We start from the raw sequence: 25,315 nt of genomic DNA, 5'->3' as shown, positions 1-25,315 counted from the left end.
ATTTCTAGAATTAAGAGACACGTACGAGACAATACATAGATAAAAATAAATGAATTAAGAAGGAATATAGAAGTATTAGTTAAACTACACTCTTAATCAATTTTTTCTTAAAGGTTGGGGAAATTTTCATCGTGACAAGAAAAAAAAAAAAAAAAAGTAATTTGAAGTAATTTTTCTTATGTTTTCCAACTCCAAACCGTAGTTAATTCCAACTTATTATTCCTCTAAGTAGGAGACATTTGATAAAATTATATCGTTCAATATCAAATGCATAAACTTGAAAGTTGGAAGTAAACTTGGTCAAGATAAGTATACATAATGTTATTACATCTCTTATACTGAACAATTGAATTGAAAATTTTGCTCTCTTAAAAGTATCTCTTATCTAGTCAAGTTCGACTTCTCATAATTGCAAGCTATTTCGATGTTTATTAAGGCCTAAAAGAAGAAACCTGAAGCAAGTGATTTTAAGTGCATGTAATGTTACGTAAAACTTGCATTGTTTGACATGAAACACTCATAAGATATGTATCTTTTTGCCTACAAAACTTCACGTTTAGGAGTAAACCTTTGAGTTTAGGTAAAAATAAGATTGCGAACACAACATTCTTTATAGACACTACTTATGAGATTAGACAAAGTATGTAATTGTTGTTCTATATTTGCCAAGGGCAAAACCGGAAACAACAAATATCAATGAGCCAATAGTAGATTTATCATAAATATGAAGGGCATCTAAGCAACAAACCGATAACAAATATATAGTTCCTTCGTCTTCCTTTTTATACGTTCGATTCAATTTCCTAAAAAAAAATTCATCACATAATAATAATATCAGTAAATTTCTGCAAAAATCAACAATTTTTTCTTCAGATTTCTTTGCAATTTCAAGATACATACAATACAGGATTTATACAAATCAATATACTGAAATATACATCTGATATTGTAGAGTTTTCAAGAGCCAGGAAGTGAGCTATGGGTTACAAAAAAGGAGGAAGATTCATGCCGGAAGAGGAGAACGGCGTCGGTGCTACACTGAGAGATGCTTTGTTATTTACTACTATGTGTATTATTGGGCTACCGGTTGATGTTTATATCAAAGATGGTGGTGTTTATTCGGGTATTTTTCACACTGCTTGCGTAGATGATGAATATGGTGAGTTTTCTCGACACCCTTTTCGATTTTATCATGACCCTTTAGCTCTATTGTGATTTTTGATTATGGCTAGTTTTTGTTGTGGGTTTTTTGTTTGGAGTAGATCAGTTTCGGCATCCGATCTGGATGTTTCCATGGTTTTGTTTTGATATTTTTGTTGTTGGGTCCTGTTGTAGACCTTTTTTATTTCTCATTTGTTGGGGTGAGGTAATTAGATGGCATATGATACATTTCCAGCTTAATGAGGACATGACCTTAGATAAAGACCGTTTAAGCTTACTGATGACATGAGCTTAGATAAGAGGGTGTGGAGCAGTCGGATTAGGATAGTAGGTTAGTTGGTTAGCTGCAGTTTACAAGGACATGTCGTTAGATTGGAGGGTGTGAAGCACTTAGATTAGGTTAGTAGGTAGCAGTGCCTTGTATTGTTGTCCATTCACATTAGTAGTCATAATATTGCTCCTTTAGTTTCCTGTTGTTTGATGTTTGTTACTTATCTATTGATTCCTTGTACCTTGATTATCATACTATTTTGTTGTAGTTTCTGTTCTGCTTTTATGTGTTGTTTTATTATTATTTGTTGATTCTTGTACTTTTGTTACTTCTTTTTTCTGGATTGTTTTGGACTGTTTTTTATTGAGCCGACAGTCTTATCGGAAATAGCCCCCTACCTCTGAGGTAGGATACGATTTGTGTACATTCTACCCTCCCCAAACTCTACTTTGTCGGACTGCAATGGGTATGTTGTTGTTGTATTTTTCCGTATTTTCATTTCAAATGACGAATGTGAGAATATTCCAGTCTTTGATTCTGTACATTTTATGGCTTTTATAGAAAGGAATAGAGCGGAATGATTATGTAGGGTTCATACAGCTGATTTCAATAATTTGGGATTAAGGGTTAATTGATTTGAGTTATTGATTGTGGTATTTACAGTTGTATTGATTAAGAGTTTAGCTTACCAAGTAAGGGACTTGAAAGAGTTCTGATTATCCTCTCTCTCTTTTGATATTTGGATTAGCTATTGTTTTGAAGAGGGCAAAGATGATTAAGAAGGGTAGTCGAGAGGCGAATGTAGCACGTGGAAGTTTGATAGAGACACTCGTAATTTTGTCTGAAGATCTTGTCCAAGTTGTCGCAAAGGTATGCTTTTAGACATTCCAATTTGCAATGTCTATTTGTTGCCTATATGGTGGTCCTTTTTTAACTGCTGATATTTGTGCTTTGCAGGGGGTTATGCTATCTGCTGATAGTATTCAAGGACATTTAGATGGGGATAATGCAAGAACTGTTTGTAGCAATATAACTTATCCTGAATACACCAAAAAGGAGATGAAAGCAACAAAGTTCAAGTTGTCTACCGTGGATGGAGAGAAAGCTAGTAAAGAAAGGTTTGTTTGTGTTGGCAAGACTCACTATTGATTCATTGTTGGAAGTGCCTCATGATCTATTAGCTTTTGCATGGAAAAGCTTCCTAATGTTCTGGCAGACATGACTTTGGCTTGTTCTTCATATTTGCAATTAAATTATTGAAAGCAAGTGATGAGTATATAGAGCAGATAAGTAATAATGTTAAAGTAATTTCTTAATCAGTTTGGTTAACTATCTTTTGTTTCATAGATAGGCTGATAAGTTAAGTTGGAAAGCTTGTTCACCCAAATGTATTTGTTTGTCGTATCACTAGTCTTGTGATGATTTTATAGAGGGTGTTCTGGGAGGAGTGCACTGTGATAGGAAGATGCCTAATAAAGTGATAAGTAAGCTCTATATAATAGTGTTGATAAAAGTCTGCTTAAGGTGCACTTAAACCCTGAAACTCAGGGGACTTCAAGTGAGGCAGTTCACCTTATTTAAGTAGCATCTTAGTGCGTCATCATGCACACACAGTAACTATGGTCTCCATCTTTAAAAGAACGATGCTTCAAATAAATTTCGATAGTATTTACTGTTTGATAAATTTTTTGATGGATAAAAATATTATTGATTAAGAATGCTAGAGTAGAAAGTTAGTGAGAATTACTTAGTCACTAGTCTAAATGTGAAAGTTGTATTTGAGCCATTAACTTTATGTAATTTCTGAACTTGATTGATAGGTTTTCTCTTCATTAATTGCAAATTCACAATATTTAGTTCATATCATTGTTTTTCGTGTTTATAGTTTTTTTCTTGCTTTACTATATATTTTGATCTTCTTCTTCATTTGTGCATTTCTGCACTATAGCACGCACGCTTTGCTGTTGATAACATTGCTATGGGATGGTTGTGAAACCAAAAATATTACGTTGGAGTGCATAATGTACCTACAAGATGAAATTTGTTAAAAAGCAGATGTTACAAGCTTGGAAAAGATTTAAAAGGAATTATCACATCTGATAAAGGGTACATGCACACGTAAATGAGAAAAGGAGAGATAATTACTTAGACAGTGAGATGGTAAAGCACGTAAAATCAGATTCATATTGAGAGGTTTTTTTCTGATGAACTAAATATATTATTAAACAAAAGGGCAAAACCTATACAGACATGTGCTTTTGTAGTACTTGCTCTCCATGATGTATACATACTTCCTGAAGGTTTTTCTTTCTCTTTTTAAAGAGGGGGTGTGATTTCTTTAGCAAAATTAGGTGTAAGGTCAAAATTGGAGTTCTCTGGCATAAATTATTTTAACCATCTTATTACTGCTGAATCAACACAATGCGTCGCTAATATTTGCAGTATTGCTATCAGATGAACAGTAAATTTTGGGCAAGTCGCCTCAATATCTGATACCTGCTGGGTTTCTGCCCTTCCTCTCATGAGATTATTATCTCACTTCTCATAACCTTGATTTTTCTTATCTACATGGTCAACTGGGCACTAACTTATTTCCATTCATGTCAACTATGACAGATATGTGCGAAATGGCTTAATCAATAAGCAAAGTGATCGCAGAGAGGGCCATGAGTCTCTAAGGGAGAGAACTGTATGTTAATCCTAACATTGGCTGAGCACTAATTGAGATATAAAAAGATGTGATCTATTTGCTATTGATTAATGAACTTATATTTTGTTTTTTATTTTCATTTTGCAGATCCTTGAAGTTCAAGGCTCAAGCTCAAATGGTGAGTATTTGTTCAATCCGTCAGTTCTCACAGGAACATATCAATTCATGTGGACCTGTTGGTGGGTGGAAAACAGATTAGACAGTGTCTCTCGTTGACTGAGTTATGAATCATATTCACCCAAATCTCTGATTTCCATCACTTATAATTCTGTATAACCAATTAAAAAATGCTATTAAAGAATTAGATCAATGGACAAAAGAGGGTTGTCCTTATGGAAGGGACACTCGTGTCACCTAGGGGGAAACCGGAAAAGTGGAAAAGGCACTGTTGTCCCCCACATATTACTTAAAAGAAAGAAAAGGAAAAAAAAAATGAATCAACTTTTGTGACTCTGTTCCTGCTGAGAATGGTGTCAATACTTAATGGTGAAGGGAAATCCTTACCTTAACATGCTATTTCCTTATTCTGCAATAGAACTCATTAACAAATTAATGATTGCTTCTGGACAATGAGATCTTTGAGCTCTTTATGTAGTGTATATATTATCATAAACCAAAAGAATGTCAGTTATGAATGGTATTACAATTTTTTCACTTGCAGTGGATGTTTCTGTTACGCAAGCTCAAGCAAATGCCCTCGAGAATGTTACCTTCATAAAAAACTTGGAGTTGTCATCAAATGGAATATCTCATGGTAGTCCTCCTCTTTCCTCAACCAAACTTGATGATCGGAATAATGATAGACACAGTCATGAGCAGCAGACTCTAGGAAAAACTCCTTGTTTGGGCCCTACTTCCTCTGGTGCTCCAATCACTTCAGTCTCATGCGTCAGCTCATCATCAGCTCCAGCTGATTTGGTGCCTTCACGAGGTTCAATTCATAATGCTAGTACAAAGGTAAAGTGAACTTAGTGGGGTCCATTGTTGTTGGTGCATGATTCTTAGTTGTTCCATGTAATCAAGGTTATATAAGCTAATATTTTCAGTAGGTTTATAGTGATGTCAAAATTATTGTGGTACTTCGAGATTTTGGAAATTCTTCTCCTTGTTGATCCTATATTATTCATCATCTTAGAAGATTTATGACTGTAGATTTTCTCTCTCTAGGAATCTAAGCTCAACCCTGGGGCAAAGATATTTTCTCCATCAACTTTGCAGCATAGAACTGTTACACCTCCTGTGGTGCCAACGATGGCTTACGTGCCAGATTCCTGTCCTGTAGTACCTGTTGTTACAGCAGAGCCTGAAGTTGGAATTACCCCCTTTGCTCCTCATCCATCTGTGCCTGTCAAGTTTGTCCCATATAATAATTTGGCAGCTGGAAATGGTGGCTTAGATGTACAGTATGCTCAACCGGTATGTGATTACATTACTTATCTTTACTTTGAAAACACAGCACCTGCTCCCTGCTTTGCTTTTCTGACAATTGGAGTTGCTGTTTGCTCTGAGTAACTTGGATTTATTTACTGATTAAAAAATTGTTTTGGTTGATTGACCACCGTATCTTTGTACCTTAACCAACCATCTCATATTGACCACAAGAAGTTGTATCTTACTTGCATAACCACAGCAGACCTCTGCTGGATGGTGTTTGGAGACTAGCATGTCGGTTTGTAATGGAGACCTGTGCTTCATCTAATCTAATTATATCACTGATATACATTTAGGGAAGTTAATTGATATATATATGTCAATAAAAAGAAGAGGTAAAGAAAAGTTGTGGCCTAGTGGTTGAGAGTCATGAGGTCTCATGTTCAAATCCCAGCGGAGACAAAAACACTAGGTTATTCTACCCATCTGTCCTAGCCTTGGTAGACATAGTTACATGATGGTACTTGTTGCTTGTGGGAGGTGGTAGGTATCGTGTGGAATTAGTCGAGGGGGCCGAAAGCTGGCCCAAACACCACGGTCATACAAAAAACAAAAGAGGAAGACAATGGTTTCCCAGAAAGCATGTTATATTTTTCTGTTGTATGAAGAAACAATTTTGAAGGTAGAAGAAAGTAATTGGGATTCTTCTTCTTGGTATTATAATATGCAGTTTACCAAAGGGGTGCTGCTTTCTTAGTTAGCAATGACATTCACCAGATGCCCTTTCAAATTAGTTGCTATGGCTTAATATCAGACAAGTTAAACCAATCACCTCCATTATTCGATGTCATACTTATATAGAATCAGTTATTACTGTTTGATGCTGCTGCATAGTTTCTGAAGCCTTTCGTTGTTAACATGCAGACAATTGGATACATGGGAAGCAGGACTCAGCCGGCAAGGTATGGTAGTCAGTATCATCACCTTCAGGCTGCAACTGGTTATATGCATCCAAATTCTCAAAATGTAAGGGAATTTTTTCTTGAGAAATTACCATGCGACTTTGTCTTTCTGAAGCCGTTTATTTTGTTAGTCTGGAAAGAAAGCTCTGCCGCTGTAGTTGTAGAGTCATTGAGGTTTAGCATGTCGAGGACTGTGGCCCTATTACTAAATTGACGTCCTCAGGACAAAATCATGTCATCCTGTTATTATTTTTGTGCTTGTAAGACCGGTTGCAGATGTTAATGCCACTTCTAAAATTCTCTATGTTTTCAGGTTATGGTTGGACGGTTGGGACCACTTGTTTATATGCATCCTGTTTCTCATGTAAGACGAATTACTTTGTGTAGCTTATTTTGGGACAAAATTTCTGACAGTAGATGTTTATTTTTCAATATACTTTGGATTTTCTTTTGTTACTTTCCTCTTATCTGATTTTCTTTGAGTATTATGTGTTTCAAATTCCTGATTCTTCTCTCTGATATCTTGTCAAAAGGACATTGTTCAGAGTGCAGCGGGGTTCCCTCAAGTATCCACACGTCCTCTATTAATTCCACATCAGGTCCATCCTCCTAAGCATCAAGGTACGTGTTCATGGCACATTTAATGGTATATAACCAGAAGTGGTACAAACGTCTACTAAGTCTCGAGTTCAAACCAATAGTTGCTAGTAGCCTCAGCTATTTATATTCAGGGTCCGGAATGCATAATGCTCTATTGTCTGTTTTAGTATTAGAACAAGTTAAATGCAATTGCTGCTAGTAGCTGTAGCAAATAGTTACCTTTCTCAAAAAAAAAAAAAGCTGTAGCAAATAGTTATATCAAAAGTTCAAGCTTGCACACCGGGATCTAAGGATGAAGACTTTTAAAAGTTTTATTCTTGTACAAGGTAGATGACCAAAAGCTGTAGATGCAGCAGTGCTGATAGTAGCAGCAGATATAACTCGTGGAAAGTTTTAGCAATTGTTGATGCCTTAGCAGATCCTTTTATTTGTTCGACTATCATGACTATAATATGTTTGTTGAGTATGAATTTGTTTTCTATTTTTCATTAGCTTGCAATTTCAACCAGATGATGAACAACAATTTGTGGCTAACTACATCTTGCTGCAATAACTTTTATCACCTGAATGATGATGTGATGTGGATTGTTAAAGCAGTTATTTACATATGATAGTACTGTAACAAACTATCTGTATTTTACTAGTCCAATAACCTTAGTCCATCCCTTGCTGCAGGAAGTACAGCACCACAAGCACTGCAGTTGTATATGACTCCCCCAGTCATAACAGGGCTACAACAACCATTCACTATACCAAGCATTCCTATTACACAGGCGTCTTTTCCTGTTATGCGGCCTATGCAATTCCCAGTACCTAATGGTTTTGTGCCTAACAAGTTTGTGTGAATATACTTCTGTAGTTGAAATGATGCTGCGCCTATTGAGATTCCTTTTTCGTTTCTTCTCAATCTCTGGCAGTATGATTCTTTTCTAAAGTTTTCGATCTTGTAGTATGAGCAGGTTATTCTTTGTTAGGGAGAGGCATTAACATTGTATATTGAGTTACGCATGAAGTTGTTTTTGTTTGGAGGTAGAGGAAGAGTTCACTCGGGCGGTTCTTGTTTTGGTTGTGATATCCAAAGGAGATAGATTTTCCAGTTTTGAACTGCAGGAACACAAATTTTTGGGCGTCGAAAAGTTGCACTTTTTGTATGATACACTCAGCTTGAAATTAATAGTTTTGTTATTGCTCTAAGTTTGATGCGTACAGCTAATGTGGATTTGGTTTATCAAAACCTGTCATATAAGCTTGATCTTCTGGATGTGAACTATTTATTGTAAGATTTTTTCCACATTTCATTTTCAGTGTCAAGTTATATTTTGGTCAAATCCATTTCTTGGATTCAATTGTATACTATTCTAAGATAGGTCCTAATCTTTTTTTATAAATATTGTTGTAATGTTTTTGGTCTCCAAATTATGACATGTTGTTTGGTGAATATCGTAATTAAGTATATTCAAGATGAACCAAAAAAGGAAGTATCTGAGTAATCCTGTTAAAAACGACGTTCATGAACATCAAGATATACTCTGTGTAATCCCACAAGTGTCTTGCAAGGGTACACAAATCTTACCTTTACCTCCACCGGAAGACCCTTGGCACGGGTGTAGTAAATTGTGCTGTTCAAAACCTGAATTTACAATATCAAAATTGGCCACCTGTGCACAAGTAGGCTCCAACCTTGACATTGCCAGTCACATGATATAACTAATTCAATACGATTGCAAAGCAGATATGAGTACGGAAATTATAATCCACCATTATAAACAGTTTCCATAAACGTTTACGTCTATGCAAGATTCTAATCTGAACTGATAAACATATAAAGATAAGCTTTTCGAGGTTTGGCTAATGCCAACCAGGAGCTATTTCGGGACATTAGTATCACTATACAGTCTGCCAGAGTCTACGGGATGTGAGTTTCAGAGATGAGAATATGCTGATGATCCTGCTAAGCTACTGAACGCTAGTCTCCTCCTTACCGCCATCAGTTGTTGGAGTCTTCATTACACCAAGTCCTGATTCTCCAGTACGAAGCAGCTGGTTCTCCTTCAGATTTTCCTGCACAGCCTTCATGCAGGAAAAAAATCATGATTTAGATCTATATTGACGTAGTTAACTCTATTGCTCAAAATGAATATTGAAGTTTTGGTAAATTTACCTGTAGAAGTTCGGTCATCCTGCCAGTACCATAGTTCATCAGCGGCTTAGAAACAGATGTAGCCTGGGTATGAAGAGCGGGGATTGCTGGTTCACTTGGTTCTGCTGAGGGAACCTGATTCACAGTATCTAGTTTTGGTATCACAGGTGAATGTTCAGCTGACAACTTGTTAGAGGCTTCATTGTTTCCAGTATCTTCTTTTTGTGACAGCCCAGATCCTTGAGACACGTTGGCCACTGCAACAGGTATTGCTACGTTGGTTGATACAGCTGGCTGCACCTCTTCCTCTTTCACAGCTTCTGCTCCCTTGCTAAGATAGCCATCTTCTTTCTGCCCAGTACCTATTGCTACTTTGTTGCCAACTTGAGCTTGTGAAGCAAGTGTTTCACGAGTTGGTTCTGGTGGTAGCTGTCCAGGGGTTACTGGTCCATCAGGTGGCAGCATAGCCAATGGCTTAACCATCTGAACATCTTTCTCCCTTGAAGACTCCCTGTTTGAAGCTTGGGATGCAGAACTCTGACTAGATGCTAGTCCATTTGTCAAATTGACAGGCTGTAGCACAACAGGAACTACTGTGCCTCTGGCACCCACTGGAGGGACTGAGGGATGCATTACTACCTGTTTGCTTTTTGAGGACCTAGATCCAAGCTTAACTGATCCATTACGCTGGTTTACAGCCGGAGGACGAACCTCATTTCTTCTGATCATCTGAAGATGTGGGGCGACATCATTTGCAGCTGTGACAGGAATATAATGTCCTGGCTTAAAAACAACACCCCTGTAGTTCGTATTGGAGTCACCAATTCTAACATTGAGCAAATAACCAGCATCAAATGCAGACTCAACAACGCCTGTAACAGCCTGGCCTATCATCACATTATTTCCATCATTTCTATTTACTTGTTGTGGTTGGATCTCTTGCACTAGTTCAAAAGGTGGAGGAACTTGAGCACGAACAACACGCTTTAAGCTAGGATCCTTACGAGGGCGACCCCTTCTTCGCTTCAAAGGAAGGATAGCAGGGGTGCTGGAGCTGTCCCCTTGAACAGGTTGGTTCATTTCTTCAAGCTTAGGTTCTGAAGTTTGCCTTTCACTAGTCTTCTGAGGTACCTGCCAGCAAATCAGTTTACCCATTTTAACTAAGCCAAGTTACAGAGAGAATAAATGAAGAGGTGCATTTGATCATCCTACAAGAGTAAACTGGGTGTCACATACACAGTGTTCTCATTTTAGGACCAGTACTTTGTGGTCACTTTAGACCAGGAAAAAGAAAAAGGAAAGCAGCATTCAGTTCCAGGAGGACACAATTTGCAATACCTTGCAGAATTTGGGCCCAAAGTTGGAACTTGGAAGTGGACTGTAAAAAATTGATGAACTCAATTGACAATTAATTGGTAGAGAGAGGACATGGAGTACAGGTTTTTGATAAGTAAGCATCTACAGATACTATAGAGGATATATTAACCTTGCCTAGATATCTACAAATAGCAAGAGAGAAAAGACGAAGAATAGTAGCTCTGTGATAAACATGGCCCTAGATAAGCCAAATGGATGCAGCTGAACTACCAAACTAGACACAGTTGATCAGGGTGGAAAGGAAAAGAGTGAGCAGAGCGAGGAGCCAAAAAAGAGACCAATACAATAGCATGACTAATCAACTAATAGCTCAGATCATTCATATTCTGTGAAAATGTGAAGTCCATTTTTCTAATATAATCAAATATCTCCCTCTATTCCATTTTATGTGACACTATTTTCTTCTTAATATGTTCCAAAGAAGAATGTTATCTTTCCATATATGGGAACAATTTAATTTAGAAGTTCCCATTTACCTTTTAAAGATGTGATTTAATAGCCACAAAACTATCATGGCATGACTAAGGCCACAATTTCCAAAGCTATTTTTTTCCTTTCTTAAACTTAACTCCCAGTCAAATAAAAGCTCTAGAAGTTCCTGGAAGGTTTACTCATCTAAAAATAAGAAAATCAAATCTTAATCTGAGAAATACCCTAGGTAAGCTTGTATGCCAAATCATGCAATAATTACCTAATCATATACCTTGGTCATGTGACAATTTACTTTGTCAATTTGCATCTTGCAATCATCTAGTGAGAGTTAAAATCCATATTCAGTCAAACTTTACACGAATATATTCAAAAGAGTTGAACCAAATCCAAACAAAAATCTCATAAGCTTTTTACTGAATGTGAAACATGCAGTCATATAATACAAAAAAAATCCACAAATCGACACAAATGAAACAAAAGCTGTTATGTCTAACCACAAAAATAAGAAAAGACGATCTTAATAGTTGAATACCTGAATATATCCTTACAATTGTTTATCTGTTTTAAAAAAATATTAAAAAATTACAGAAGATGTTCGTTTAACATAACATATATACACACACAAAAAAAAACAAGAACACAGAAATAAAACTAGGAAACTAAAAATCAACAGAGTATAACTGAAGCACAAATTTCAACTCAAATTCTCCGGAAAATTTCCCTAAAAGAAAGGAAAAAAACAGGAAAGAGAGAACCATACCTCCATTTGCTCGGAGAAGGCTTCAGAACTAAAGAAAAAACTAGTAAATTGGAACCCTATATTTTGTTGAGCAGATTTAGAGGATGAGTTTGAGATAATTAATTACAGTAATCTAATTCTTTGACTTAGCGGGGTGGGTGTGGTTTAGGGGGTATGGGGTATTGTATTTGACTGGTCTTGGCATTTAATGATTATTTTTGCATTTGGATTGCGAGCAATCGATAGAATGACAAGGTTGTGATGCTTAGTTAGGCAACAAACAGAGTTGTATATGGACATGTATCCATTAGACAAATGGGCCCATCGGTCATTTATCTACTTGGACTGCGGCCCCTAATTGTTTTCCTTGGGCCATAACAGAGTTTGTCTCGGGCCTGCAAAAAATTTCTCGGAAAAAATAGGCGCGATGGCTAGCTTCTGCGTCGGCAATCAAGTTTAGAGATCATTTTAAATGTAATTAAAAGTAGTTACTTCTAATTGAGCACGCAAAATAAAAGCTACTCCACCACAATCCAGGGTGTAATAGACGCATTGAGAGAAGAAACGTCCTCCATGGACAATGTGGATGAGATCATAAGGAAGTTCTCATAGGCTAAGAATGAGTTCCTCTTCCTCCTGTAAGGGAGAGAAAATGCTGGTAGAACCCTAATGAGCCATCAACATGAAAAAGGGAATAAAAGAGTTTGCAATGTCGAGAATAAAACTTGTTATCTTTAGCTGAAGGTCCCTTCACTTGAGCTAATTTCCCGAGGAAGAGAATACAATAAAAAGAGATCAACAACTTTCACTATGCCCAAGCAATGCGCTTTGAAGGGCACTGCATCCATATCTCTTCGCTCTGCTCCCAAACGATCTTGGACAAAGATACTCCTAACTAAATATGGAACAACCCAGCACACAGTATTGGAGTTCAGAATTTTGACAAGTGAGTTAGAAAAGCTCTACGAGTTTGAAACTCAATAAACGATTTTTGGAGTTTGAACTTATAAAGGTTCAAACTTCATAATTTTTTCATGGAGTTTTTAAATATAGGTAATTAGGTACCATGAGTGAAACAATAATAATAATTTATACGAAAAAGGTTTGAATATACCCCTCTACTATGTTCTATTGTTTAAACCAGTCCCCCGTTATAGAGTTATACTATTTGGTTATATGGGACCTTACCATTAGGCAAAGTTCCATAACTACTGGACAAGTGGGCACGTGGAGGCTCAAAAATGGAAGACCCAACCCAAATAAAATAAACCCGTCCCCACTAGATAACCCATGACCCGTAAACAACCACTCCCAATTGAACTCCTAAAACTTAAATGCCATTTAATTAGTCTCTCATTTTAGAAATTAGAAAGAGGACAAATACGGCTGCTGGAGTTCAAACTCCCTGTCCGTTATGAGTTCAACCTCACACAATAAAAGGCTTGAAGCTTAAAAAGGTAAGTATCTTCATCTAAATTGGTGATATTAATTGAGTTTAGCCATATTATTTCTCAATTAAAATGAGAGACTAACTATTTCTATAGTTGAAACATCATCATTATGTACTGAAATTCAAACAAGTCTTGCTATAGAAATTACAACAGGGAACTTAAAAAGAAAATGAGTTGGATTTCACATTAAAAAGTAGTTTTGGAGTTTCACTTGTAAGAGAATTTCAAACTCCAACAAAGTATGATGGAGTTTCACTAGTAAGAACTTTGAACTCCATCACACTATACTTGAGTTTTTTCATATTTTAGGTATGAGTATTTTCGCCCAAATATTTTCTCACATTAACGATTGACTGAAAACGGAATAATTTTGAGATCATGGCTAAAACCAGAGGCGGATCCAGGATTTGTAGGTGCCGGGTGCCATATTTTATGAACAATAGCTTGACATAGGAGAACTCTAATATCCCGCTTGGCCCCAAAAATGTTATTTTTTAAAAAAAAATTATAAAAAAAAGAGGTATTGACTATGTTTTTAGGAGAAAATAAGTGTTTTTGACAATTAACAAAAACTGGTTTTCAAAATCTAAAAGAAAGAGATTTTCCTTGAAAAAGTACTTTTAATTTTAAAAAAATACACTTTTTTATTACCGAGAATTTGAACAAAAAAATGGATATGGTTGATAAAAATTAGAACCATTATCAATAGAAAATGAGAAACACTTTTAAAAAGTTTAGCCAAATACTAATTGTGGTTCATAAGTGTTTTTAAATTTAATTAGTCAAGCACAAATTAACACTCATCAAAAGTATTTATTTTTAAAAACAATTTTGGAAAAGGAAAAAGAAAAAAGAAATTTCAAAATACTTTCATTTTAAAAGCTTCTTCAAACAAACTATAAAATCTTTATCATCAATTTTATAAATTGGCATACTTGGCTTGTCAGTTTGTTGGAACATTAGTAGTAAAGGACGTTTTGGGTTCGAATCTGGTCAACCTCATTTTTTTTGTCAAATAACAAAAAGGCACGTTAAATATTTGTAAGAAAAATGTAAAGAGATCAGATTCGAACCGCTGACTCTGGGAACAAAAACTTGACGATGTGCCATTGGCACCACACAGTCATTTATTAATGGGGGTGGCATGTATTATATTTATACCAATTCTGATACATATATACATATAGAGAGAGAGTTTCAACCAAAATCACTGGGTGGCGTGGCACCCCCACGCTACTACATAGATCCGCTCCTGGCTAAAACTGTATTAACAGTCCAAAAGTGGCATATGCGAATTTCTCCTAATTTTCCCGCTATTCCTTTCATTTCCAAGACCCCCAAACATTAGGGTGAAGTGCAGAAATAGTCGTTTTAACTCTTAAGACTCCTATTTAAAGTTTAATCACTTTAAAATCAAATGTAGATATGTGGGACTCAAATTGAAAATTGCTAGCCTAAAGTTTCAAACTTCTGATCTTCAATTCTTAAGATGGAATTGTCAAAGCCTAACTTTAGACCCAAAGTCTGAGTGACAGTTCCAGCTTCAGATATTTGGCTCTAAAATCAAGTGGCTTGATAATCCCAATTTCAAACCTGTAGGCCAAAAGTTTTCAAGTAGAGTTGATTACTTGAAGTACTCTCTTGCGATTTAAGTCTTAGTTTGCAACTGCACAATCTGGAATTAGAGGGCATCCCCCTGAAGCTCTCTAATAACACCACGAGCCATTGATACAAGTGATACTTGTAGTGTCTTATTTTTTGTTTGGGTTTGGTTCAACTGAAAAAATTCTCATTTTTAGGCAAGTAGACACATCCAGAACCTTCTATTGCTAACCCTCTAAACAATCAAATAGCTCCCTCCATTCCATTTTATGCGATACTATTTCCTTCTTCAGCTGTTCCAAAGAAGAAAGACCGCCTTCTATATATGAAAATAATTTAACTAGTTAAACTTCCCATTTACCCTTTTAAGGACATGATTTTATAGCCACAAACTATCATGGCATGATTAAGCCCAAAAGTTCCAAAAGTACTTTTTCCTTTCTTAATCTTCACACCTAGTCAAACAAGTCCACATAAAATGAATCGGATGGAGTGTATAGTAAGTTCTCTAGCCAAGGAAGGCAAATAGAAGCTATAGAAGTCCCTAAAAGTGCTACTTGCCTAAAATTATCAATCCTCAATCTGAGAAATATTCTAGTTAGACTTGTATACTAAATCATACAACAATTTGCATCTCACTACCGATTAATGCGAGTTAAAATCCATATTCCAGTCAAAATTTACAGTTTACACGAACGCATATAAACAAAGACGCGCCAAACCCAAACAAAAAATAATTACTTTTTTTTATAACCATGGTGTCGGAACCGCTTATGCACACCTCAACTGATTCCACAAAACAACCTCCCACCAGCCCATCAAAACAAATACCACGTAAACTCTGTCCACCAAGGCTAAGACAGACACGAAGAAATCACCTAATCCCCCTACTATTTTGCCTCCACTAGAAATTTCCATACCTTGGATGCAAAAAATTAATTCATATAAAACATGCAACCACATCATGTACAGAACTTCAACAATTTGGCACAAATGAACAAAAAAATCATCTCTAACCTCCAAAAATACAATGTTAATACGTTAGAACACCAAAAACTAGTTCAATTAGTTTGTTCAACATAACTGATGTTCCCAATACCACCACTACCACCACCAACAACAAAATCAAACATAAAATAGCTAAAAATCAACAGTGTATAACTAAAGCACAAATACGAATTCCAATTTTCTGAGAAAAAAACGCACCTCGAGTACTTGCTAACTTGCAGGAAGGAAGCAACAGAGCTTGAAGAAAAAATTCTAGAACTATCTGAGTGAATTCGGAACCCTATATTTTGCTGAGCATAAGATTTAGATAATTACGATAATTAATTAGATTAATCGGTTGCTAAAGGAGAGTAATGATATTTTTCTTATTTTAATTACGAAGAAAATATGGAGCGAATAATCGTGTGTGGACAGGTGTCCTTTTTGACAAATGGGCCCCCATTGATCATTTTGAACTTGGACGGCCCATAGCAGACTTCGGGTTGGGCCTGCAAAAAATTGCATGAATTAGCCATAATGGTTTGGTCTTTAACTTTTGACCAATTGGCTAGTTTTTGCATTGGTACTTTAGAGATCATTTTAAATGTTGATACTAAGCTTTATTTATCCTTGTTATTTTGACATTGATGATTGTTTAATAGTTAATACTATAAAATGATTGCTGCAATTAGCCATAAAATGGTTTGGTCTTTAACGTTTGACCACTTTTATTTAACGTTTTGCATTTTGTTCCTTTAGCAACTGAATTACGCTCGATGGCTATTTTTGCATGGGTGCTTTAGAGATCATTTTAAATATTGAGACTAAGTTTTATTTATCCTTGTTATAATTTGACATTGTTGATGGTTTGATACTGTGTTTGTTTTATTTATTATTGTTGCAAAACATAAATGTACGAAAAAGCAAACTATGCATTAACAAGAACAAATGTATATTTATTTATTTTTGGTTGAACCGACAAAGTAGAGATTAAATATAAGAATGTAGTTTACACGAATGAGGAAGAGGTCAGAATCCTTCTTCAATTAGACCCCTAAAAAATGGAGCTAGTCATATTTTTAGAGAGAGGTCTGAATGTCTTTCCCTCTTCCGAGAGGGTTCATTTATAGGTCAAAAGGTCTATGTCATAATGTAAAAAGACCATATACTAGTTCTAAAAATACTACCTAATAGCACATGCTTGAGTTTTGACATTGGGCTCAAGGCAAATTAAGGACAAGTCAATGCTAGACTTGAGGCTAATTATTGATGTGTTGGAAGGTCATTAATCATGCGGGTGATATATTTGTAACGCGATTAAGTTTCAGGAAGATATCTTGTTGCTTGCCCGATTACAAAGTAACCTTGCTTGCATTGAGTTCATATAGATCTTGATCATGCATATGTGCTATTTCCGAGATTTTCTTAGAGCTAAGGTAGGAAGGTCCAACATCTTTTCAATTTTGAGTTAATCTTGCATGCCAGTTTCGTTTATCTGTTTGTCAATCACAATTTAATTTTACCCCATAAACTAATATCATGAAAAAATTTACGTGTTCAAAAGATATCTTTATAATATGATCTAAAGGATCTATAATATGTGTTATAAGACAAGTTAACAGACAATATTTACTAATTTAAATAGTCATCCCAACATACACAAACTAAGGAAAATTAACCTAATTAGTCGTTCATTCAATCACTTACATATAATTAGTGTATGATTTACTTATAATAACTCAAAAATAAAATAAATACTAGTGATTCGACAGGCTATTTATCTAAAGATGTCGAAAATTTGTTGCAACACATCTATGCAGCAGCATTAGTTGGGCCGTGGCCCATAATCCTCCAGCAACCCGAGGCCCAAACGAGCTGAAAAAATTGGCGCACAAACCAAAGAAATTTCCCCAAATTTCATTTGCAAATCCCTCCAAATTCACATTTCAAATATATAACTCAAAAAATTTACCCAAAATCCACCTTTCAATGGCAGATTTTGAACCTCCATCGTTCTCTCTAGGGCTTGATTTCGAACCTCCATCGTTCTCTCTAGGGCTCGATTTCGACCTTGATTCGGAGCCCCAGTCTACTGTTCTACCAAAACCCTCGGTGAGCTTAAGGACAATCAATGAAGTTGATGATGATTTTGAATTTCCGAAATTGGTTACGGATCCGCAAGTTTCGGATCCACCTAGTTCTCTCAAACGCCTTCGTCGTGGGTCTATTTCAAAATCCGAACCGGCGGCTCAAAAGTTGAAGCTAGGTGAGACATGGTGTAATGTGGACGATGATATTGAAGATTTTTCTTCTCAGGAGGATGAGCCTAAGGGTAAAAGACATCACCTTTTTGTTAGGGTTTTATCTTTAGCTACCTTTCTATGTTTTGGTGTTTTAAATCCGTCAATTTGAGCTGGGCAAAGAATATGAGGCCTTAATTTCTTCTTCTATATACGGGGTTTGACTGATTAAATAATCAATCTATGTTGATTTCTATTTCAGTTAGCTTTCATTATTTCTTTTATTTGTTGGAGTTCTATTGCTTGATATATGCTAGTGACACAGTTTCAGAGGTTGATTTTGGATAGCCTAGTAGTAGCTGAAAACAGTGGCAAAACCTGGATTTTCATTAAGGGGTTCAAAACATGAAGAAGTAAACACACCAAGAAATCGAAGGTGGTTCAACACCTATTATATATACATATAAAATAATTCTAACCATGTATAAACGGTAAACCGTGTAATTTTCCACCAAATGTGGTTTGGATAACCCCCATTGACCATTACTAGCTCCGTCCCTGTCTGAAAAGCTCTTATTTTCATTTATTGGGACTTGTAAGTATGTCTAAATTGAATATCATATAGTAAGTTGTGTATCTCCTGAATAAAATTTAATGCTGAAGCTTAATTAGGTATCTGCAAGTTAGGAAGGAGTTTGGGAGATTGATGGAAATGAATGAAGGGAAGACTCTTGTGTTTCCACAATCTGCTATTGTGAAAACAAGATCTCATATAAGCTTGCTTTAGAAATCATAACTTACATGAGAAGTTCTGGTAAGAACTGATTTAGAATCCAAATTCACTGGCCTATATGTGCAACAACATGATAATTGATGAGATAAGTCAACATCACTCTGAACAAAGTAATTCCAAAAGATCTGTGTTCTCTCATAATTAATGTGGGCTTAGAATAGAACATAATAAAAGTAACCATATAGAGTAACAAATTAGTTTGATTAAGTATCAATTGGTGTTACACATACAATAGGCTTTGTTCTAGGTGTCTCTTAGTTGATTTAGATATTGTCTAACGATTGAGGGATAAGTGTGCAGTTTTTTTCTTTAACAGTGGCATTTGAATCAATTAATGTGCAATTAGTCTATTCCATTGGATACTTGCATCCCAGACAGAGAGTAGGATGGTTGACCTTGTCCGCCAAAAATGATGCATCATGAAGAAATCACCTAATTTTTTTCTCTACTGGGTTCAAATTTTAATCCCTTACAATCTTCATTCCAACCTTGTTAACCACTGATCATACCCTTGGGTGTTAAACAAGTGTGAAATTTAGGGAACCTTGGATTTGTTTAAGACAATATTTAGAATTGGAATGAAATGAGTCCTAGTATGCGAAATGGATATAGAAGATTCCCATAGCTGACCCACTTGTTATCATTCTTGTAAATTTTTTTACATAGAAGACCCTAACTAGCTTTGCAATTTAGTTATTGCACAGGGAAAATATGTGGTCAATCTTGCCTTATACTATGTACTAGAAGCAACATGTGTGTTTGTTTGATGAACATTCTGTTGTGATGAACATCTTAAATTTCCTACTTGATGTGTGCTCAAGAAATATGGACCATCATTATTAGCATTTTACTAGGGAGTTTTACTTATGTTTCAGTAAAACTATGTAGTCAGCGAGATCACTATGTCTAGTCTGACAAGTCAGATCTGGGGGAACCTCAAGGTTTTATACATTCTCTCATTGTGTTTTTAATTTGGTGATACTTCCCTACACTTTTATCTCCATCTTTCTTTTAGACCGACAAATCAGACCACAGATAGATGTTATGTTGTTTGTTATTTTTTTAAATTTTTTATTTATTTATAACCCTCATGCATTTTAATATTGTTTGCATCAGATCATCCAAAATGTCACAGTTCCGTGTGTAGCAGTTCAAAAATCCCGTTACAGGGGCAAAGGGTATTATCCTCACAATCTGTAAGCAGATGTACAGGAAGGAAGAAAGAGGCTTCAAATGTTTCTTCCATTCACCAGAGTATGGAAACTAACCCTAGTAATTTGGTCTTCCCAGAGCTAACTATTAGTCCATTGAGAAAGTTCCAGTTGATTGACTCTGATTCTGATGAGCCTTCCAAAAGTGAATTTGTGGAAAGAGAATCAGATCATGTGGATTCTCCTTTGAGCGGTAATCGACAGCATAGTGATGCAGATTTAAGTTGCCAGAGAAAAACAGGACCTTCTGCTGGAACGTTAAAGACTAAAGATCTGTGGGAGGACTTCTGTTCAGATACGACTTTTAATATTCATACACCGGCTCTTGATGAGGTTTGTGAGGAATATTTCAAATCGGTAAAAGATGGAAAAAGAACTCAGACTACTAAGAGTGGTTTAACTGAAAGTAACATGCGACCTCAGGGCCCTCTTCTCCCTGCTCACTGCTATTTTTTCCATAAAGATCCAAGAATCCAAAAGCTAATTCGTGATCGTTTGCCTAACTTTTTTCCCTTGGGTGCTTACAAAATTCCTGGAGAAAACCAAGATGATGCATCAGTTATAGATTACATGTAATAGATTTGCTTCTTGCCTCTCTGTTAGTCTTTTTTTTTTCATGAATTATATGATTTATTCCAAAGGTCTATGTGCATGTTGTCTTCAGGGGTCAATTTTGTCATGAAGGAGGCTCTAAAAGGACTGCTCAGAAATCTGCTGATGTAACGGACTCTAGAAAGAGCAGAAAGAATGTGAAACAACCAAATAACGTGGAAGAATCACAAGGATCTGAGAGATGGGTGAACCCTAAGAGCTCTGCTGGTATTCCAAAAGATGCTGGCAGGAGAAGGGTGCAGGCAGTTGGCAGCAAATCTGCAGGTCATTGGTACACAAATGGAGATGGAAGGAAAGTAAGTGGATATTCATTTTAATATTTGGAATTTTGGAGCAGGTCATTGATGTACTTGTTGAAGTTCTTTTGGTTAAAGTTTGTACTAGTTAGTTTGTCATACTTGATGCCTCTAAACCATAGTTGGGATATGGATGTCAGTGGGTAAATGACTAAAGTTATTCCATTTCTCCATAACTTGGATACTCATTAGACATTTGTGTTCAGTCTGTATAGCTTCATGGAGTCTCCTTGTTCTTTTAGAATCAATTCATGACATTCATGGAATCTCTTTGGTGTTATTTTATTCATGACATCCTATCTTCTGTACATTAATCAAAGAGTTGATCTACTGTTTTTTATCAGGTTTATGTTGCCAACAATGGACAAGAGTTTTCTGGCCAAAGTGCATATAGATGTTACAGAAAGGTACAATTTTTCTATTTTCTTCATTGCTTTAGTCAATAATGGACGTACACCTGAACTCATTGTTCTCTTTGTCTTTCTTCAATGCTATATTAGAAATGGATGATTGGATGTGTACACTTAACAGTTGACTCTTTGTTCTCTTTCTGCCTCGATATATTGTCATTGATAAAGTTTTGATACTTCTAAATATATACACAATCATCTAATGAATGCATATCCTGTATTTTCGCCCTTTTACAGGAGAGTGGAGCGTATAATAAATCAACAAAGAAGACTGCTGGTCGCAAAAGGAAGGCAGCTTCAAAGAAGAAATAGAACCTCTGTAGAAATGAATATGTGATGTGTGTACTTGGCATGCTCATGTTAATATGTTCTGGAAAAGAAATTTTGTATCAACCAAGTATTGTATACTAGTAATTTGGTTTTCTATGATGAACAAATAATAGAAAAAAACTCTATTCTTGATGTTTGTATCAACATCTGCTCTATTCTTTACTACGTTGGAAGTATAACGAGGATGTAAATAACAATGTTTGTACTTGGGAGGACTAATCAATGGTGGAGCTTGGTCGAAAATCTGGCAGGGTAGTTAGAATTCTGCTAGGAAGCTAGCTGCCGGACTATGGAGGCTTCAGTTGCCGGAAGTTTCTAATATTCCAGTTCAAAAGTTACCTCACACAGTTCATTTAAGAAAAGACAATTGGCTATTATGAAGATGGAAAATCAGCTATGGTACTGAGGGCAGGGTGGCTAGTAAAGCATATGGAAAAAAAAAATTAATAGTGATTTTTATGATTTTAATTTCATTTGAAATAATGAATATTATAAAAAAAAAAATGAAAAAAGATAGTTTTTTTATCAAAAATATTTTAGAACTTTAAATTAAACAATTCAAATTTCATATTAATAAATAAAGTTTTTATATTAGCATCCAACTTGATGAATTGCAAATAAATGTCTGACACTAGAACTAATACTTACTTTTATAAATAGTAGTATTATTATGTGAAGGTAAACACTAAATAGAATTGTTGTGAAAAATACCTTTATAGCAAATAGAGGTATTTGGGTTTTCAGCTCAGGCTAATGAAGTTGAAAAAGAAAAGAAATTAGACTTTTAAAAAGCAAACGGATCTAAATTGTAAAATTACTACAAAAGTAACTAATGAAGTTGAAAAAAGAAAAGAAATTAGACTTTTAAAAAGTAAACGGATCTAAATTGTAAAATTACTAAAAAAGTAACTAGTTGAATTTGAAAAGAAAAAACCAAGAAGAGAATAAAGAAATGAATAACAACTAAATCCTTTTAGAGACTACATTTCTTGTCTCAAATACGCCATAGATATCTTGGGAAAGTTTTATTTTCAGGTCGTGAAAACTCTTTAGCGACCATCAACAACTGGTCCTAGTAATTAATCTTTAGCGATTATTAAAGACTTGATCTAATAATAGCTTTAAAGACGAGCATCATTTCTAGTCCTAGATTGTCTATTAGAGAAGAGCAACAAGTCTGGTCCTAGATTAACCTGACTAGCAATACTTTTGGTCTTAGATTAACCATCAATGCATATCTCAAATATCAAATTGCAACTTAAAATCTCGATTCAAAACGATGATAGATATAGAGACGAAACAAACACAAGAAGGTAGAGATAAAGAGTGTGACTTATTAATTGGTTCACATCCCATGCTATAGTATAAGAAAATGGATATTTAAGGACCAAAATATAGAGACGAGTTAGTAAACTAAGCCTTGAAAGTATACAATAAGGACAAGTTTTTTTACTGGTCCTTAATTCTTAATTAATTAGCGAAGGGTACAAATTCCCCTCCCTAAATAATAGATATCTGGTCCTAAATATCAACAACATATTTTCTCTTCTCTCAAAACCTAATCTACATGCTTATCCTTCTCTATACCACTTAAAAACTCCACTTATGAATGAGATTTGTAGGTATTCTATTTTAGACAAGGTGTGCATCGATCAGTTCGATTCGATTCATGTATAATCGGTTTAATTTATCGATTTTCAATTATTAAATATGCTAAATTAATATTTTTAATCGTTAACGGTTCAATTTTTTATTTATCCACTAAAAAAATATTCATAAAATAAATTGACAGATTGTTAATCTACTCAGTATAGTTAGATCTTGTTCTTTTTTTATTTTATATAATTGATGGAAAAGGGTTAGAATGGGAACATGCACACAATAAGCCAAAAATGAGTGCACGTGCTTATTCCCTCGGATACCCTGAGAACTAATACACAATCAATCTTTGCAAGTGCACTCACTTTCACCGACCTTAATGCCCTTCATTACTTCTCTTTTTAATTTATGCGATATTATTTAACTTCATATAATTTAATAATAATAATAATTTTAAAATTTGTAAGTTAAAACAAATTTTAAATATTTATATAGTTATAAATTATTATATTAGGGATAAGCAAAATAAATTAGTTTTTTTCAAAATAATTCACTATCTTCGAGTTAAGGCTTAAAAACATTCTTATTTTTTCACATGAAGTATTAATAGTTGGTTTATTTTTTATTTTCTCCCAAACTTCTGTTTATAGTTTGACGTTTGTTTTATTCACTATTTAGTATATGTAATGTTCAGTTATCTTCCTCTATGTTTAATATACACGATAATTCCATATAAGAAAAAGTGAGAAGAGGAGTACTCCTTATTTAGTACACCCCAAAAATATCATTATACTTATAAATAAATAAATCAAGAATTATCTTTTTATAAATGCGTCCTAACAAATCATATGCAATTGCGGGTAAATTGCAATATTATCTAATAGTATTAACTTGTTTCCAATAAGAGAAATATGCTATTTTAGATAGAGAAAAAAAAAGTGTGTCACATTTATTTAAGTAAAAAAATTACTTTAATAGTTGGATAAGAGACTAGTCAATACTTATCTTTTACAAAATTATGCAAATCTCACTTTTAAAAATAATAATAATTCCATGTAATGTTCAATATTTTCATAGAGGTCCTAATTAATTTGAATTGACATCATATAAGACCTAAAAGGAAACTAGGAAAGGATTTTCTATTAATGTTTTTTTCCTTTATAAATTAAGCTCAAATTCTAGATTCTAATTAATAGCGAGAAATTATATTCATTTCATCATAACTCTCGATGGTTAGCTGAATTTGCTAGAAGATAATTTTATTCAATGAAATAAGTGTTTGTTATCTAATTTCTTATGTCTAATAGACTTTCTTTCTACATTATTGACAATATTTCTTTTATATCCACTAATGTGTCATACATATCTTTTTAGTATGATTAAAAAAAAATTACATCATATATTTAAAAATAAATCAATTTTAAAATTTGCACCCTTAAAGATATATTTATAATTATATAAAAATTTATGAATTGTTTTAAACTATACGTTACAGCCCAATCAAATGATACTATAATTATCAAAACGGAGAAAGTATATGATAATTTTCACTTTTTTAACTTAATATTAATTTAGCTAAAACTCAAGCAAGATATATATTCACCAAATTAGAGTCATCTCATTATTTTATTTTATTTTATTAATTAATTAATTAGCATAAAATAGAAAAAGAAAATTGCAGGACAAAGTCATTACAACGCTCCCGCTAGGAGAGGTACGTGGGACCCATATGCCTAACGGCAGCCTGCCACTCCTATTTAACTATTTTTAACTGCTCCTTCTATAGTTAACAACCAAACTACGTCGTTTGGATGCAAAACTTTACAATACGACATCGTAATAGTATACTCCTAATCCTATCTCGAGACAAATCCAGGATTTAAATATGTCATAATAACTAAGTTCACGAGCAAATAATTACAGATATAATAAACAACAACAACATAATCTTATGAAATTCAACAAATAGAGTCTGAGAAGGCAGAGCGTACACAAACTTTATCTCTATTTCGTAACGGTAA

General features: G+C 34.7%; 3 protein-coding genes across 4 annotated transcripts; 2 read left to right on the top strand and 1 right to left on the bottom strand.

Moving 5' to 3' along the window:
- Positions 1 to 803: 803 nt before the first annotated feature.
- LOC102582956 (uncharacterized) lies at positions 804 to 8,373 on the top strand. Of its 2 annotated transcripts, XM_006346158.2 has the most exons (11): positions 804 to 1,159; positions 2,181 to 2,302; positions 2,390 to 2,550; positions 4,049 to 4,121; positions 4,230 to 4,260; positions 4,804 to 5,099; positions 5,310 to 5,558; positions 6,438 to 6,539; positions 6,789 to 6,839; positions 7,009 to 7,096; positions 7,751 to 8,373. In XM_006346158.2, exons 1-11 carry the CDS (start codon positions 979 to 981, stop codon positions 7,918 to 7,920), a joined length of 1,524 nt encoding a protein of 507 aa, XP_006346220.1. In that variant the 5' UTR covers positions 804 to 978; the 3' UTR covers positions 7,921 to 8,373. The 2 variants fall into 2 exon arrangements, with proteins under 2 accessions (XP_006346220.1, XP_015163673.1); XM_015308187.1 differs by lacking the exons at positions 6,789 to 6,839; positions 7,009 to 7,096; positions 7,751 to 8,373 and adding an exon at positions 6,607 to 6,782.
- Positions 8,374 to 8,808: 435 nt separating this feature from the next.
- Positions 8,809 to 16,177, bottom strand: LOC102582620 (uncharacterized). Its single transcript, XM_006346157.2, has 3 exons — positions 16,023 to 16,177; positions 9,237 to 10,346; positions 8,809 to 9,145 (listed from the first exon to the last, which is right to left on the bottom strand). The coding sequence occupies exons 2-3, from the start codon at positions 10,293 to 10,295 to the stop codon at positions 9,032 to 9,034; spliced, it is 1,173 nt and encodes a 390-aa protein (XP_006346219.1). The 5' UTR covers positions 10,296 to 10,346; positions 16,023 to 16,177; the 3' UTR covers positions 8,809 to 9,031.
- A 1,558-nt stretch (positions 16,178 to 17,735) lies between these two features.
- LOC102582285 (uncharacterized) lies at positions 17,736 to 21,889 on the top strand. Its single transcript, XM_006346156.2, has 5 exons — positions 17,736 to 18,135; positions 19,953 to 20,619; positions 20,712 to 20,955; positions 21,300 to 21,362; positions 21,603 to 21,889. The coding sequence occupies exons 1-5, from the start codon at positions 17,793 to 17,795 to the stop codon at positions 21,675 to 21,677; spliced, it is 1,392 nt and encodes a 463-aa protein (XP_006346218.1). The 5' UTR covers positions 17,736 to 17,792; the 3' UTR covers positions 21,678 to 21,889.
- Positions 21,890 to 25,315: the final 3,426 nt, after the last annotated feature.

Source organism: Solanum tuberosum, unplaced genomic scaffold, assembly GCF_000226075.1.
Source record: "Solanum tuberosum cultivar DM 1-3 516 R44 unplaced genomic scaffold, SolTub_3.0 scf00076, whole genome shotgun sequence".
Classification (NCBI taxonomy): domain Eukaryota; kingdom Viridiplantae; phylum Streptophyta; class Magnoliopsida; order Solanales; family Solanaceae; genus Solanum; species Solanum tuberosum.
This window is presented reverse-complemented; position numbering and strand designations above follow the sequence as displayed.